We start from the raw sequence: 18,476 nt of genomic DNA on the forward strand, positions 1-18,476 counted from the left end.
TCCTGGGAGTGCTCTGGCGGCGGTGTGTGGATGGTAGAGCTAACTGTTCTCATCTCTTCCCAGCTCTGCGTTCACTGAGCTCAGGTGGATAACTTGAAAAACTTGAAATCCACCACGGGGATGCATTTACTCCTGGCATAGTGACAGACACCGTAAATCTAGGCTGCTTTGCCCAGAGAGCTGGCCACCAGCTCTGCACTGACTGGCATGTTCCTCCCAGTCCCGCTGTTGGCCTTTTCTGGAGGAACCAGTGAGCCACAGCCTGCCTCTCTCACTTCCCCTTCCCTGTTCCTTGTCCACACTCACTCCTCCACGGCCTCTCCCGCCCACCCTGCAGACCACCTCCCTCAGCCCTCCCCCTACTGACAAGCAGGACCCTGCTCTGGGGATGAGGAGGTGGCACGTCCCCATCCTCAGCCGGCTTTGCATCTGTCCCATGTCTCGCCCGCAGCAGGCGCCTCCATCGGCAGAAGTGAGGTTTCCCCTGCGGCCCCCACACCTCTGCACAACATTTCTGTGGATGGTTTTATAATCGGCTCCAGGTGTGCCCTCCTGCACTTTTTCCAGTCCTTCCCTCTCCTGACCTCCCAGATGTTTGACTTTTGGCATGGTGGTGGGGTGGTTTTCAGTTTATAATCCAGTAAGTCCTTTTAAAGCACCTTCAAAACAAGGCCAAGTGAGAGCCACTTCATCCTGAATGAGGTGCTGGACAGGAGCAGGGCCCGGGAGAGAGCGTTAAGGCCTGGATAGGGTGTGCCAGGCCTTCTGAATCTCTGAGGGTATTAAGCTTAAGGATCCTGGGGTGATTTCTAGGAATCCACACCAATAATTTCCTTTCCTGACCTACCCCACCTCTATCATGGTTAGTATTTTTTAAAAACCCGACCTCTTAAAGTCACATATGAGAGCCAGACCCAGTTCTCAATTGCTAAGTATCAGCTTCAGGCACCGCTGGATCCAGGGGCTTAAAATGATCTCAGGGGAAACAGTGTCTCTGTCCTGGCCCTGCTGTCGTCTCTCAGTTGACGTTAACCTGGGGGGCCTCTTCTTGGGCACTGGCAGACCTAGACTTACAGCGCGTCTCTGGGCCACCTGTGGAAGGAAAGCTGCTTCTTCCCGAGGTGAAGGAAAGTCTTGGGATCGACTCTTACTGTCCGGGGCTGGGTGATGGGCCCACAGCTGGAGCTGGGCTGGAGTTTGGGGTCAGCCCCATGTGACTCAGGGAAGGACATCTCCCCAGAGGCTCCTCTGGGTTTGTCACTTGAAGAAGAAGAGGAGAATGCCGGGAAAGAGCACTCAGATGTCCACAGCAGCCCTGAGACAGGAACAAGGGCAGGGCCCCAGGGCAGGGCACCGAATGTGGGGCCGGTGGGGCCTGAGCGCGGGCTGAGACCGGAGGAGAGCAGCCGCCCCAGCACGCCCCGGTCCCTGTGGGAGGCGGGTTCTCTGGGGCGGTCCCAGCATGACGGTGGTCAGCGTCAGCTTCAAGGAGGCTCATTCTGCTCATTCTGCTCACCTCTCTGACTCCAGGTTACAGGGGTTTGCCACACGCTTCAGTGTCCCCACCCCAGTGACAATGCCAGTGAGCCTTCTTTCTCCTTCTTCACCGTCCTAGCCTGTCTGTGTCTCCCGCCTCCTTTTCCCAGTCAGACTTCCGAAAAGAATGTTCCTTCACCTTCCACTTGCTTCTCCACACAGGGCAGCGTGCCTCCATCCCTCCATCCCCCTGCACAGAAGCAGATCTGGGCGAGATCAGTCCTGGCCTCCGAGGGCCAGGAGTGACAGCCCCCGCTGCCCACGTGCTTTTCCTGCAGTCACAGCTCAGGGCACCTCCTGCAGAAGCCCTTCCCCACCCGCCCCAGTCCCTGCCCCCTCCCCTCAGCCCCACGCAGGCCCTGGGCTCACCTCTGAGCTTATGAAAGTGTATTATGTTTATCCGTTTTCTCACTCCTCCTCTCCAAACACTGAGCCCCCTAGGGCAGGAGCTATGTCTTCAGCACCAGCTCCCAGGCCCTCAGAGAAAGAGGTGAGGGGCCCGTCAGGGGGATGTGTCGGCTGCTCCATGTGCTTCCCTGGCTTGTTTTTACTGAGCCTTTTCTTAGAGGACTCTGGCCCCTCATTTGTCTGTGCTGTGTGCTAACTCCCACCAGCCTGTGCTAATTCCAAAAACCAAGTTGATGTACGCTCGTGCAAGAAACAGTTTTCCAAACCTTCAGAGAAATAGAGCAGCGAACGCCCGCATGGCCTTTGCCTAGATACCCCAGTAACTGACATAACCAAACGCATTTTCAGGCTTTTAGTGCGTTGGAAGCTTTGGAAATCTGTAAGGTTGGTTATTTGTATCAGAAGATATAGAACACGAGACCCCGCAGTGTTCTGAGCTCGAAATTTGTTCTCTTTGAGAACATGGGTGACATTTGCACATTTCAGCAGCTGTCTTAAAACCTGACTGATGCTCTAACCTAAGGAATGTGGGGATTAAAATGGCCAGGCTGAGGAGTGTGCTGAGCCTGGTCTGTTCACGTTTGGGCCTCCTTAGTAGCTGTGTGACTCGAGGCAGGTTCCTGACCTCACCTGTGAAGAGGAAAATGACCCTTTTCTTTACCTTAGAGAGTCGTAGGGCAGATTTAATGGGTAAAAAGCGTTCGAGGGAGCTCAACCAGAGAACGTGCCCCTTAAATGGGGGCTTTGTAGCTTGTGAGAGGAGCAGAAATGTTGAGTATCCCAAGATTCTCACTTCCTTTCAGTAGCCAGGAAATTTCAATAGTGGGTAGAATTTCTGGAAGGGAAGAGCTGGGTTCCAAGCGGTAGAGAGTTCTCTTTTCCAAGCCTTCCCTGGAGCCCCATCATCCTCGGCCACTCCCTGTGCGCAGCTGCCCTGGATAGGAAACCCCTCCTGGAAGCCACTCTGCTGGAAAGCCGCCCTTCCTCCCCTGCCCTGCTCCTTTCGTTCTCTTGGCCATTCCTGTAAGCGCAGGAGCATGCGTCCTGACTGTGCATCTCCCCGCCGGGAGCCCGCAGGGTCCATCGTTTCCTGGAGACGAAGAAGCAGAGGCCAGCGTCCCACAGCTGCTTGTGGCCTGACTAGGACTGGAGCCAGTGGATCCGAACCCAACCTGGGGCTTGCAGACTCAGGGTTAACTGAAACCATTTTTGGGTTTCAAGTCTCATTATCCAAAATTGGTACTAACTGTGGGCATTTTATTTCTGGCCTCAGTAATAGAGATGAGGGAATGGGTTAGAACCTGACTTCACTGGTGGTGGACAGAGCCAGGGTCCCGAGGTGACTGGAAACATCTGGGGCATCGGGGGTTCCAGCTCCACTTGCAGCGAGCTTGGCGCTGGACTCAGGGTGCCCTGAGTCTCATTTTTCGAGCAACATAAAGACTTGCTGTCACCTGTTTTCGTCTGCCCCTTTCTCCTAAATGCCAGAGTAGGTTCTCATTAGTTTTTTTCTTTCCTAAATAACAAGACAAATCAAAACACCAGAATTTCACTGCACTGTGCTCCCACATGAGAACTACATGGCTCTAAGCCCGAGGAAACAACAAAAAGTCCCTGGTGAGTGAATGATCAGATATGGCTTGTATGGAAAACCGAATCTTTGCCGTGGCTGATCAGGAAAATGTCCATTCCTTGTCTCTTTCAACACTTCTTGTACTGAGTGGAAGTGTGAGTGAGCAAAGTGTAAACCTGAATTCCACGGATCCAGGGCTGGGAGCATCCCCGCCACCCACACGGCGTCAGTTGACCCTTATGGCCACACTTGTAGGCAGCTCAGGGTTCCAGACTCGCATATTTAGTGACAGGACACTTGTTTCTAGAAGGAGCATCGACTTTACTAATGTAGGGCTATCAAATCCCTAAGAGATGTTGGAGTTAGGCTACCCTCGAAAAAGCCCCACATAGGTAACAGTAAAATGAACTGAATTTTGCTGAAGCTGCAAAACCCATTTTGTAGCCTTGGATGTATTAAAATAGAATCCATTCAGCAGGCAGAAAACGCTCTACTCTGAAAGTTCAGCAAAATGTGATGGGGCTGTGGCTGTCTCCACCAGCTGGCACTCAGCCCCGCACCTCCACCGTGTGAGCTGATTCTCAGACAGCAGCCCATGCTCGAATGTGCGGGAGTCACGACCACTCTCTCTCCAAGGGTTCTGGGGTCATGAGCTGCTCGCTCCTTGTGAGCCAGGCTTCTGTTCTCAGGACACAGGAGGCTCCCTTTCCCTTACTGCGGGCCCTTCTCCCCTCCCCGCTGGAGGTGGGAGGGTGAGGCTTCTGACCCAGACGCAGGACACGCAGACTCCCCTTCAAGGACAGACTGACTCCCCCTGATTCCATGGTGTTCCGTTTTCTTTGTAGCTCTCAAAGACTCCAGCAAGAGGTCCATCAACAGTGACTGGAAGATAGAGCTCCCCGGAGAGTTCCAGATCGCAGGCACGACCGTTCGCTATGTTAGAAGGGGCCTGTGGGAGAAAATTTCTGCCAAGGGACCAACCAAATTGCCGCTGCATTTGATGGTAATATGCTATGCTTTTGTGTTTGTCTTAAGACTGACAGCTCCAGGAGGTCTACCAGTTGACTTCTTCCCTGGGACCCTGGCAGAAAAGACACATGGTTCCTGGTGGCTTACCTGGCCACCTGCTGCTCAAACCTTTCTCTTAGTCTTTTCTTGCCTAATCCCTTTCCCCTCTCAAAACCTTGCCCTAGCTCTCTGTTGGCAGAACTCCCATCTTTTTCAAACGGAACTGCCTCCAGGAAGGAAATGCTTAGCCATGTGGCAGCTAGGCAGACTTGGCTTCCTTAAGCAGACAGCCCCACTCAGAGTCTGTGTTTTCATGTCGGATGGCAGAGATCCGCCCCGCAGTTTGTAGATCCACATTGGAAACTACCTTTTGGAAGTGAGCAGTTGACTCTATTTCCAAACCAACATCACTCAGATTTTCCAGACTTGGCTTATAAAAAACATTGAGGAAATGGGGGCGAACCAGGTTCTACTGTGACATTTACTCCCCGGGTGTTCTCAGGAAGCCTGTGCAGTTGGGCCAGATCAGGGCACCCTTGTCTCACCTGTTGTTCCCCCGGAGGACATGCAAACCATGTAAACCACTTAAACTCCTGGTTGTGCTGCCCTTGAAGAATATTAAAGATCTCCACGGAAAGAAATGCCACTGTTTCCTTCTCAGGGTCCAGGAGTTCTCGTGGCTAATTTCTGATAGCTTGAAATTACTGATTCTGTATCTCTTTCCAAAAAATTGAGATTGTGACAGCTTGTGTATCTGTAATCAAAGTGCTTGCCAAAGTGTCTCCTTGGAAGTTAGTTCCCCCAGTTAATTTGTGGTCACTGGCAACCTGCAGCTGTTCAAGATTAGGTGACACCCAAAGGATTCCCAAGTTGTCTCCCAGGGAACCTCCTGAGGGGACCAGCTCTGCATGTGAGCAGAGATGTCATCCACGATGGCTCTAACCCTGTTCCAATTTCTGATGAGGGCAAAGAGAGCCAGTTTCCACGCATGAGATAAACTGTCCGGAAATCTGTCGGTGCAACACTCAACCCACTAAGTCTACTGCTGGTGTATCCCTGCCAGTCAGTTTCTGGGATCTAAGAACCTGTACCTGAGCCATTTCTCTGTGATTAGATTGTTTCCGAATCTAAGTAATTAGAACAAATCCTCTGGTCTTGATTTAAAAGCAGTCATTCAGAGGGACTAAAAGACGAAGCCAGAGACAAGATAAAATCCATATAGCAACATGACCTGTTAGCATGTGAACTTGCTTTTCTAGCAGACACCAAGATGGGTCTATTTCCTCTCTTTCCCAAAAGCTTTCATAAACTGTAAGTGAATCATCAGCCCATTAAAGCAAGTGCCCAGCCTGGATTCATTCAGACCATGATAAACAAAACTCAGGGAAAACAGCAGTTGTCACCACTGAAGTGGCAGCCCTCTTGAACGTGAATCTCCTTTCTCTCTTGAAATATGATTGTCACTTTTAGTTTTTAAACCTCGAAATGAGAGGTGCCCCTCAGCCTGTAAATAGAAGTCCATTGTCCCCTAACCGGGCTGTGCACACTGCTTTCAGGGTCAGGAGCACTGGCAGAGCCACGGGGACCTGCATTTGAAACCAATTACGCACACGCACACACAAATTATACATGGCTACAAAATTGCATGAAATTGGTTTCATATGGATTCTCAATTCACCAGCCTTATTCCCATACTGAGATAATAAAGATCTCTTTTTAAAGAGTTTCTTTTTTTTTTTTTTTAACTGAAGGCATTTTTCCAAATGCATTACTGCAAGTTTATTTTTTTGGAGCAGTGAATGTTTATTCAGTTCAGGCTGTTCTCAGCACCCCACCCCGACCCTGCACCTCCAGGCCTTGGAAGGGAGGGAGATGTTTGGGACGGAGGGTGGCTCCTGTCACCCTCCGTCCACCTGGCCCACACGGTCCACCTGGCCTTCCCCCAGGCAGGTCCAGCCTCATCCATCTACTCACTGGCTCCCTGCCATTCACTCCCGGCTTTAAGCCTTGAGCCAGGACATCATCATCATCCTAGTTCCCTTCGCAACAGGAAGGCTCATGCATCCTTGACAGACATCCCCAAGGTTCCCCTGCAATGGGCTGTGTCTACCCTTGAGCCAGCCTCACCCATCCCAGTGATACATAGCAGCGGCATGAAGAGTCGTGTTCATTTTCGGAAAAGTAGAGCAACCCTCCTCGTTCAGATGCCTTTTTAGAAAAAGCAGTATCTGCGTCTTTCTTGCCTGCAAGGACAGCTTTGCGAGTGACTGTGTGGGAACGGGCACTTTGCACGGAGCAGCTCTCCATGTGAGGAGCTATTAGAGCCCACAGACTTGCCCATCCCCCAGTTCCTCCTCTAACCCAGTCCTCTCTCCCGTGGGACAGAGCAGAACTCCCTGCCAGTGGTTTACAGGTGCTCCTGCTCCCGGGTTGAGTCTCTGGAGAACCCAAGACTGAAATAAAGAAGCGCCCCTCAATTGAACCTGTTTGGAGACCCCGAAAAGAGCTGGTTATCCCTGGTAGGGAGACAGCCACAGCATGGCTTGCCTTGCGCATTCAGCAATCCTGTGGGCTTTTGCTTGATTTTAAAATGGCCTTTTATTTTGCTGCTGATCTAGGTGTTGTTATTTCACGACCAAAATTATGGAATTCATTATGAATACACCATTCCCGTAAACTACACTGCTGAGAATCAAAGTGAACCGGAAAAACCCCAGGACTCCTTGTTCATCTGGACCCACAGCGGCTGGGAAGGGTGCAGCGTGCAGTGCGGAGGAGGTGAGCAGCGTGGTCGTGGGCTCACTGGGTAGGGGGTTTTGTCAAAGGAGGGAAGAGCGAATTCGGGGCATTCCAAGGCCAGCGCATGGAGCCTGGGAAAAGCTGGCCACGCACCTGTATGTCCATGGGAATGTAACCACGTCCCACTGCAGATCTCTCTGCAAGACACTTGGGCAGAGTTTCCAGACTCCTGCAGGTTAGAGCTGTGCCCACATGGCTGCTTTGCACAGGACCCTTGGGCTCTGATCTGAATGTAAGTATGGCTATGTCACAAGTGTGACAGGTGACCCTGGGAATGAACAGGACAGGCCTTCCTCTGTTGCCATTTCATAGAGGGGTACCAGAAGATGTTTCTGACCCTAAAATACCCTTTCCTCTTTGCCATAGTCACCAGTGGGTATATAGTGGAACCAACAGTAATACAACAGAAAGAAAAAGCCATCCAAGTCCAGTGAACCTTTCAGAGCATGAGTCCTGACTTCGTGACTTGCCTCCATGTTTTAGCAAATGACCTACCCTCTCTGCACCTACATTTCCTCACCTCTGAGACTGGATGTTCAGCCGTCACACCCACTGCAAGGAGGAAACTGTCAAACACAAAAATCAGTATGAACAAAAGGCATTGTAGTCTGTACTGTGTTGTTCAGGAGGAACAGAGGAAGTGATACAGGAAAGAGAATGTGGGGCGAGAGGATGGCCATGTCCCAGGTCTCAGTTGAGTCCCTGGGATGTGCCCCACCAAGTGAGGGCCCTTGGCTTCACGCAGGAAAGAATTCAAGAGTGAGCCACAGTTGAGTAAATGTAGATTTATTCAGAGAGAGCCATAGACAGAGGACAGGCTGTCTCCGAAGGCAAGAGAAAGGACACAAGGTGTGGGTGTTGGGTGCTCAGTGTAAAGTAAAAGTAGATACACACTCCATAGAGAGCGATCCATCTCATTCAGAAGGTAGAGTGGCCACCAAGTGCGGTGTTGCTAGTTTTTATGGACTCGGTAACTTCCTAACAAGTGCTAAGATTATTCCAACTTCTTGGGGAGGGGTGGTGGTTCCCAGGAACTGGGCCGCCACTCACTCTTTGACCTTTTATGGTCAGTCTCGAAACTGTCATGGCGCCTGTGGGAGTGCCATTTACCATGTTAATACATTACCGTGAGGGTATAATGAAGCTCAAGGTCTACAGGAAGTCAAATCTCCCACAATCTTGGGCCTCAAGGCCTTTTGGGAGTTGGATCTTCCGCCATCTTGGTGTTAATGGCTGTGTCATTCTTTGAATGGCCGTGCCCTTCCCCCTTCCTTCCTGTCTCAGAAGCTTCCTGAACTCTTAGGCAGCAGCCCCTTAGTACAGTGTACTCTGTCACCCTGACAGACACACAGCGGGGTCATGGAAGTGGGGTGCAAGCTGGGTGGATTTTGATGGGCACCGAGTTAGGACAGAAGGTTGACCTAGACTCTGGAAAGCCAACCCAGAGGGTGGGCTAGCAGCGTGGAACATGGGCACAGCCTCACCAGCACTCAGCTCTGCCTGGCTCCTGACCGTGAAGGTGATGTTTGTCAGATATCCAATATGTAGATTCTCGTTTACCATTAAAGTGACTTGTCCCACTTCTCAGGGGTAGGAATTATAGCCATAGCATAATCGGACCCGTCAGACACTTGCCAGGGTCAGCTGGGAATCCCTTCCCTCTTCTGCACGTCTGGGCTGACTGCCTCCACTGTTTGTTCTCAGCCTCTTCCTCAAGCAGCCCCGTAGGGCCCCGTCATCCTTCCACACTGCCCATATCCCTGATTGCACCAGACTTTCCCTCGGGGGCAACTTACTGCAAACTGAGCATGGCCCCAGTGGGAGAGTTAGCAGGCCCCCGTCACCTCGGGGGAGAGGGGCTGCCGTCTGCTGCTGTCACCCCTGGCCCAGTGGCATCCTTTTACATCACTGATGACTCCCAGCTCCCTGACCTGCAGCCCTAACTGAAATCTGGTTTGAGGCAGCTGTATGCTTTTTATGCTGACACAAGTTTAGGGCTCCATAATTTTGAGTCATTCCCACATGACAGATTCCCCAGGAGACAGACCCAAGGAGCCTGGGATCCATAAAGTTGTACTTGACAGCCTGTTAACCTTTGATTGTGACGCTTCCCAAATGATTATAGTGGCAATAGGGATGTAGCTAACCTGAAGAGTTAACCCCTCCCAGGCTCTGTTCTAAACACTTTAAATGCATCAATCAATTCCTTTCAACCATCCCTGAAGCACCCTAAGGCTTAGGGAAGTTAAGTGAGTCGGTTCAGCAGAGGAGACGGAGGCACAGAAACATGGTCCATGCTATGATCGCAGTGCTAGTGATCAAGCCAAATTTGAACCCAGACAGCCTCGCTCCAGAGGCTGCCCATCTCGCTCCCAACCATTCTCCACCACCCACCCTCCCAACAAAGTCATGACCAAGCAGCAGGGGGGTGCTTTGGGAACACCCAAGAGAATGACTACATCCAACCGGGGTGACCGGTCAGGGAAGTTTCCCAAGAGCAGGTGACACTGGGCATGAGTAGCAGTTGATGGGCAGATGAATTCTCAGGTTGGCGGTGGACTGCCTGCCTGGAGGACGCAGGTCTGTGTCCTTCAGACTAGCCTTCCTGTTTCTCACTTCTCTCCAGCGAGTAGGGATTCTGTAATAGATAGCCATCATTTCTGGTGAGGGCTGATGTACAGGTATTTGATCAAGACCATAGACTTTAAACATCTAATGAACAGAGGTAGAGATTGGCAATTTTTGTTGGAAATTAAAGACCCAAATCAGAACTTTGGCCTCAGTGAATCCCAAGCTGTCCAAGGACACAGCTGATCTGAAGTGTTACTTCTTTCTGATCCTGTTCTGGAATCTTTCTCCTGCCCCGTGCTGCCCCTGCATGTCTTATACACCCTCATCCCTAAGATTCTCCCTCTCTGTCAAACAATAAGACGTGACAACAGTCACCGTAAATGACAAACTGACCAAAAGATGTACCTGAACACTCCTCCGTAAGGTGACTGAATGGCCTTTCCAGGTGAGTGTACCACAGCCTCTCAGTTCTGTGTGGTTTGGTTTCCAGGGGAACGCAGAACCATCGTGTCCTGCACAAGAATTATCAACAAGACCACAACTCTGGTGAATGACAGTGACTGCCCTCAAGCGAGCCGGCCAGAGCCCCAGGTCCGAAGGTGCAACTCCCACCCATGCCAGTCACGGTAAGCAGCTGTGTTCTCCACCTTGGACCCTCCAGGATCAGGGCACCAGCACGCAGGGACGGGGTTGGGGGGGCGGTGATACATTTTAATGCCACAGTCCTGCTTGGTGTTCCGTTGTCATTGCTAAGTGATTTCTGAAATTCTGGCTAAGTCGGAACTTTGATGGAAGTATATCGTCCTCACTGTAAGGCATCTTATAGAAGGCCATTAAGAACATCTCATGAAAAAAAAAAAGCCATCTCCTCACACTTTCAAATGGTACACGTCACCTCCTCCCCCAGGTTACATTGTCATGGAGAAGAAGGAAAGAAAGTCAGAGTGTGAGTACCCATGAGTAAGTGTGCACAGGTTAGTGTCTGTGATTGGCTTGTTTCAGTGGCTGAAATTAACATCAGAAGGTTATTTATTATTTGGGACCCATCAGAACTTCTTTTTCCAACCCCAGCTTTCATGGTCATGTAACTCATGTGCTCCAAAGTGAATTCTCTTGGGCTGTCAGCCAAGATGAATTGTGTGAAATGTGTTCGTCAGTTAAGCCGCCTTATTTCTGTTTTAGTGGGACTTTGCATATGACTCTGCTGTATTGTGTAATATCACTCCTGGCCTCCCGTTCTGCCCTGGGTTGAGGTGCATGGTTTCTATTTTGTGGTTCTGTGCAGCAGGTGAAGGCATGTTTAGCTTTTTTCAAGAGGCTGGACTTTTGACCTGGCAGCTTTTAGGGCTTCTTCACCTCAATTTGTACCACTCGTCTAGTGCAGAAATTTCACAAAGCATTTAATTTTTCCACCAACCCTTGTTTCTTTGTCAGACTGGTTGTATTTGTGTGAATGAGAGAGGGAAGACAGGAGGGAAATCAAGATGAGACTTGTTTCATTGGTTTTATGTGGTCCTTGGCAAACTAAGAATGAAATTCTACCCTTGTGCTGAAGGCCATGAGGAGCATGGCTCAATTCAGGAAGTCTTGAGCATCTTGGGTGTGAGCAACCCTTCAACAAACCCATCCATCAGTCAATCAACATCCATCAGTCAATCACACAGTCACACACACATGGGCCCAAAGAAGGAAGGACTTGCCACTCTGAAGACACAAGGATTAGACAGGCCATAGTCTCTTCTCCTGAAAGCAGAGAAAACCTGACTCTTGTGATATGGTTAGAAAGTGGGGTAAGTGACAGAGAAGTGACTTACTCTAGAAGAGGAGAGGTCAGCATGGGTTCAAGGGCATGACTGAAAAAGAAAGATCCTAGGCATCCATTGAAGAATTATATTTTTCAATAATTCATTCATGTTTTCAAGCTGTTTTAGTGTCAAATTATTTTCTTAACTATGCTCAGGAGTGAAATACGTGAAACATGAAGTCAGAATTGCTCTGATTGGATTGAGACACTTATATGATGGGGAAGAGTAGCCTAGAGCACTCCGCCTTCCCCTCAGCTCATGGTAGGCCCCCTGGCACCTCTGTGAAACACCAAGGAATAAAGTTTAAAAATTGTCAGTCAAGGATGCTGCTTCCCATAAGGATGGAGTAGCTTGTTGTGGACCAACCCTCAGCTTTTTCCTAGAATGGTACTCTAGAGCTGTGCTGATCAATATGGTAGCCACTAGCCAGTCCAAATCAAAATATGCTGTAAATGTAAAATGTGTACCAGATTTCAAAGATTTGGTATGGAGATTGTAAAATATCTTTGGTTACATGTTGAAATAATTATATTTTTGGATACATTGGGGTCATTGTATCCAAATACATGGATTACATGTTGAAATAATTATATTTTGATACATTGGGTCACATACAATATATTATTACTCTTTATTAATATATTAAAGTCACCTGTTCCTTTTACTTTTTTAAGGTGAATAGTAGAAAATTAAAATTACATATGTGGCTCACATTTTATTTCTATTGAACAGCACTGCTGTAGATTAACATAGCATTCACAATGCTCAGAATACAATCCAAAATTACTAGACATACAAAGAAACAGAAAAATATGACCCATACTCAAGAGACAAGGCAATTGATGGACACTGACTCCAAAATGATGTATAGGTTGGGATTAACAGACAAGAATTTCAAAGCAGCTGTTATAATTATGCTCAAAGACGTAAGGAACAATATGACCATAATCAGTGAGCATATATGAAATTTTATCAGAAAAAAAGACACTCTGCTGAAAAAGAACCAAATTTTAGAACTGAAAAAGACAATATCTGAAATGTTTTTTAAAAAATCACTTGATGGGTCTAACAGATTGGAGATGATGAAAAAAAGATCAGTAAACTTGAAGATGGAGGAACAGAAACTATCCAGTCTGGAAAATGGAAAGAAAAGACTGTTGGTGATGACAGAAACTCAAGTGACCTGTGGAACAGTGTCAGCCATTTTAACATAAGTATAATTGGAGTCACAGAGGGAGACGAGAGGGAGAATGGAGCAGAAAATCAAGTTGACAACAATCAAGAATTTCCCAGATTTAGTAAAAGACAGATTAGAGGTCTTGAGTATTTCAGCTACATTCCAGGTGAATTCAAAGCTCCATAGCAAAGCCCTCTGACCATTATACCAAGTGGACCAGTGTAGCACCTTTATGATTTTGCCACCCACAGATTTTCCAGGAGAGGACTCTGTTGCACTACAAAATTAACCAGAAAATTGTGTAGGAAAACACCTGCAAAAAAGTCACATGAACAAGCATGAGTTAACAAGGGTGCAAACTCTATATATTGTTGCTACAGAGCTGCTGTAAGCCTGGAGGACATCGAGCTTGTGTATGCTCACAGAGCCCAGCCCTGCAGTCTCACCATGTTCGAACACGAGTTCAAGCCAAACACCCTTTAGATGAAAAGCAACTTCAGAAGCACATTCTTAGTGTCTCCTTAGGACAAGGGTCAGCAAACTTTTTCTGTAAAGGGCTAGATAGAAAAATTTTTTGCTTTGTGGGTCACATACAATCTCTGCTATCTGTTTTTCGTTTGTTTGTTTGTTTTATAACCGCTTTAGACATGTAAAAAACCGTTCTTAGCTCCTAGGCTGTGCAGGCTGCAGGCTGGACTTGGCCCATGAGTGCTGGCTTGCTGGCACTGCCTTAGGTTATTCCCTACCCTTGTTTTGCCCACTGAGATGTTGGGACCACAGCCTGAGCATGAGCCCGAACTCTGCAGGTACTGCCACAGGGAAGGCATCCTCTCATTATACAAAGGAGGGGACATTGTTATACGGAATGACTTTTTATCACCCAATTATTCAGTACTGTTTTTAAAACTATCCAGCATGACCCTGAGCACACAGTACAGTCAGTAATTTCATTCATTCAACCCGTGTTTATGGGGCATCTTCTCAGTCATCAGGCCATGTTCTCGGTACCAAGGTATTCAGAGGTGAGAAAGATAGGCAAGCTCTCTGCTCTCAGGTAACTTGATAATGTTAGGTTCTTCCCTCCCACCACTCTCCCCTTTCTGTCCCGTCCCCTTTCATTCCCTTCCCGACTCTGTAAAATCATGCAGATTAGCCTTAAAGGATGAATGGCATTTCCAAAAGCAGAGGAGAAAATAAATTTGATGAAAGAAAAGTCAGCACCTGGAATTTGCCTCAGAGCCTAGAAATGACATGTCTGGTTGCCTGCTCTATAGTCTGGTTTTATTTACTCATTTGTTTATTTGTTTATTTTGAACTAACTGACTTGATACTGTTCCTTGAAGTGGACACATGAAAAAAGAGCATGACTCATCAAAGAGTCTTTATTGCTTGGCTAAAGAAATGTGTGCTTTTATAGATTTTTAAATTATTGCAGATGCTAGTGTTATTTATTTATAAACACATGCACAGTACACCTATATGTATACGTATGATGTACAGATATTGTGTATATACATATGCACACACGATAATTTGAACCATTGCATAGCACAATCTAGTTGTCATGAGTATTTCTTAAAAACATAGAATAATATGGACTTGGGTTAGTAAGTGAAGCAAAGTGAAGAGATTGACCTTAGAAAATGAGTGCTAGACAATCGGAAAGAGATGTAATTCATAAGTAAAAGCTGAACTTGAGTCGCGGGGTAGGGTTTGGAGAAGTTAATTACAGGCCCTGGAGGAAAAAAAAAAGGCTGCTTCAGAGGATGGGGGTGGGCACGATGGGAAAACAGAGCCTGTAACCTGGAGGAGTAGCCCAAGAACCCAGCGGTGTAAACTTGATTAAAGAAGCCAGAATGCAGCCGGCTGTTGAATCTGGCGAGGTGCGAGAGCCTTTCTATATTATTGTTACTCTTTGACCTTTAAAACAACAGAGATGGTTGTCTTTTTCCCTTGTTTATCTTTATTCTCCCTGATCTCCCTTTCATTTTCTTCAACCCTTTTTTTTTTTCCGCTGAGTTCCCGACAGTTTCCTTTACCTTCCCATCTCACACCATTAACACCTCTTTATTCTAATCCTGCCCCTCGCTCTGTGGATCCTGCTCCCAAACCCTGCCATAACCATGTGGAATCTGGAATCTGACACGCAGGGCAGAAGGCCTCTCTCCAGCATCCTGCACACCAACTCAAACACATCGGCAAACCTGGACCTGACATTGGCAGGAGAGACAGAAATCACAGATCAGCTCAGCTGTTATGACTGTGGCCAGCAGCCCTCACCTTGCTGACCACAGTCTGCAGGGAAGAGGCCCCGCCATCATCTGGCTTCCAAAAAGTAACCCTGTGCGCCAGCTCCTTGAGACCACGTTCCAGATGGTCCTGGAGCAGGGAGGGTGGGGTATGACAGGGAGATGGGCTCAGTTTGGAACACATGGCTCATGCTTCACCAGATTTAATGTTTTTTTCAATCTTTAGAGTTTCTTGGCTACTTGAAAAGGCCATTCTGAGCTATTAGATATTTCCCTATAGTATTTATGATTTGAACTTCTTCCCAGGCAGTACAGACTGTCCTGTGCATTGAATTAGGGGGATTCAGAAAAGAATATTCAGTCTCTTACTGGCAATCGAATTGAATAGTCATCTGCAAGGAGGTGTATTTGGATTTTAAATTTGTCCTCTTTGCTCAATTATTTTAGCCAGTTTGCCTTATTTTAGGTTAAAACTGAATGGTATCCCTCATGTTTTTAGGAAAGCATGTTCTGTGTGTGTATGTGATCATGACTTAAGAATGAAGCCTGTAACATGTGGATCTTAAGGTGCAGCCAAAGTCTGAAAAGATACCATTGTTTAATTCATTTCTAGCTCATCTGAAACTTAGGGCTTTTCTTTCCTGCTTGCCTCCAAAATAAAATAGGTAAATTTAATTTTCACTCCTCTGCTCACTGTGCCTTGGATATGAGAGGCTGGAGGAGAGCACCCTTGGCACTGCCCACCCCATGTGGCAGATCAGGAGCCCTCAGCTCAGGACCTCATAGTGGCGAGGGCAAGGCCTGGAGATGTACGTCCTCACAGGTCCGCAGTAACAGCCTAGGAACCTCTAGAGTGGGGTTCTCCTCTCTCAGGCTCAGTCCACTTTCCAGACATTTGGGATGAGGGGTGGCCCCCAATCCATGTGAAAAATAGAAAAGAATGCCTGAAGTGGAAAAAATGGTGAATGACACTACTCAAATTCTAGAACCTCACTTGTATTTAAATTAAATAGTAAGGTTTTGAAGCCTTTTCTTATTTGTCTATAGTAAGAAACATTCCGGATGAAGAAAGAAGGCATTTCAGAGTCTTGTCTTGAATTTAAATCTTCTGTTTTCTTCTTTTCCTTCATGCTTAAATCCTTTGATCATTTGAACACCCTTCCCTTTGATCATTACAGAGGACAAGAGAATTTCCAGATACCAGTTTCACAGGTAACAGAATTCTCCTGTTGAGTAATGCTTTGCATGTGGACCCTGGGACCCATTAAGAAGTCCTTCTCTTTTCCTGACTTTTCTAAGTTATAAAATATAAAGGGCATTAAGCACTAGATGTTTGCATTTGATTTTTATGTCACAATGACTGGAAAGGAAAGGTAAATGGAAAAGTTGAAACTCAGTCTGAGGAGCAAAACCAAAAACCACAAAGATCGCAGTGATCTATCAGGAACCAAGGGGTAGTGTGTATTCTCCAGGTTCTGGTAGAAACATCAAATCATAGGATAGAGGGAGGAAGGTCTCCATGGTTACATGAGAAAGGGAAATGCTGGGCTACACGGAGCTGTGTGGGGTTTTTAACTCCCCGGTCCCTCACCAGCACACTTTTGAGGCATCACTGTGCACTGTGATTCACTGTGAGAGCACCGCAATTAGAGTCTTTCTCCAGGAGAATTTTTATCTTGGAAGCCACCCTTCCTAGAGCTTCTAGAGACAGGTGCTCCTGGCAGAAGGGTTAAGGTGCTACTACCCTGCAAGGTGAGCTGCTCAGGGTGACCCTGCGCCTCCACCAAAAAAGTACACTCGGCTGACCTCTTCCTTCTGCTAGAGAGATGCTCAAGCGTGGTGACAGGCAGGAGACCACCCAGCTAGCTAATGACATGGCTGCAGATGGAACCAGACTCCCACCTGCTCTGGAGTCTTGGAAATGCAAAGGCAGTGACCTGGGACCACCAACTTCTAAAACTCCCTGGGTTTTATCTTTAGTGAATCAAAATGCTAGACTCAAAAAAATGGGCACATCGAGGTTCTTTGATTCCAGACAACAGAAACTGAATCTAAAACTGTACCAAAAAGACAGGAGTATAGAGAAAGGATGTGGAGTAGCTCCCAAAATTGATGAGATGCTGAAGAGGATATTGGAGAGAGCATCTCAGAGGCAGCTCCAGCGGACAGGCTCTGCAGGGAGCTCGCTGTGTGCGCTGTGCCTCCCCTCCACTGAGAGCCCGGCTTCCTGGAGGAGGTCTGATCGGCCCGGTTTGGCTCACATGGTCTCCAGGGACGTGGTGTAGACACCTAAAAGAAAACCAAGGTATTCTCACGAGAAAAAGGAAGATGACATTGGACAGGCAAAAACAGCAGACGTGTCCTCAGCCCCGAACACGTAGCGACACGCAGACGTCATGATCAAACTGAGACGAGGAAAGCCTGTCCAGCGGACTCTGTCCAGCTAGGACGAGCGCCGGCAAGCCTGTTAGCAGGAGGGCTACTGTACTGGAAAATTCCTGTGTCCTGGTAAGAAAGGCCGCCTGACGGGAATGTTACTCTTGGACGTGAACTTTCAGCATCAGCAGCCATATGATTCTCAAAGCATGAGAGTTTTTTTTCCGAGCTCTTAGTGCCTGGGTGTGGTACAACCTGTTACCAAATCCGGGCTTCTCCTGGTTATTTTAACCCCCAAATTGTACCAACACAAGTGCCAGTTCCTGGAGGGTAACCTGATCGGGTGTGATATCTGAAAAGAAATGTCACTGGGGCCGGTGGTCTCATCAGCTGCTGGTTAAGCTCATTCACTGTCCTTCTGCTTCTCTGCTGTGAATCAGTTTGCTCCTATAAATCCCAGAGAAACTTTTTTTCCTCTCAGAAGAATATTTGAAATTCACTTATCATAAAAGCGAGAATCTTGAAACTGAGAACTTGTATCCTTCTTGAGAAGATGGAAAATACGGCGGTAGCAGGAATCCAGCATGGGGCGGGAGTGAGCCAGTCTGTTCCTGCCTGTCAGCAATAAAGAGGGGCTGGGAAGTTGGTGTAGTCACCCATTTTACAGATGGAGACTTCGAGACACTTGGTTGTTATGCAGTTTACCCAAGGTCATTACCCACAGCAAGTAGAACTCAAACCAGTTATCCTGCTTAAGTCTTACATACTTTCTGCTACACCATTCTAAATTAGTGCTACACCATTTTAAAAATAGTACAACCTGCTTCTGCCATGGATGAGAAAGGACCCTTTGGGATCAGGGCCCTCTTAAATAGTTATTTTAAAGTGGACGAGAGAAGTCAGCAACAGCATTGGAGTGGCCTTGGGTTCAGAGGGAGATTGAGAGGAACCGTGGTGCCTCTTTTATCTGGAAG

The 18,476-nt window shown here is 47.7% G+C and overlaps 1 protein-coding gene across 1 annotated transcript in view; it reads left to right on the forward strand.

Moving 5' to 3' along the window:
* Positions 1-18,476, forward strand: part of ADAMTS17 (ADAM metallopeptidase with thrombospondin type 1 motif 17) — a 302,517-nt gene that overhangs the window by 240,152 nt on the left and 43,889 nt on the right. The window contains exons 17-19 of the mRNA XM_064480528.1: positions 4,363-4,520; positions 7,144-7,303; positions 10,386-10,521. Coding sequence (XP_064336598.1) covers positions 4,363-4,520; positions 7,144-7,303; positions 10,386-10,521 — 454 coding nt within the window. The remainder of the gene's footprint in view (positions 1-4,362; positions 4,521-7,143; positions 7,304-10,385; positions 10,522-18,476) is intronic.

Source organism: Camelus dromedarius, chromosome 29 (assembly GCF_036321535.1).
Source record: "Camelus dromedarius isolate mCamDro1 chromosome 29, mCamDro1.pat, whole genome shotgun sequence".
Taxonomy (NCBI): Eukaryota; Metazoa; Chordata; class Mammalia; order Artiodactyla; family Camelidae; genus Camelus; species Camelus dromedarius.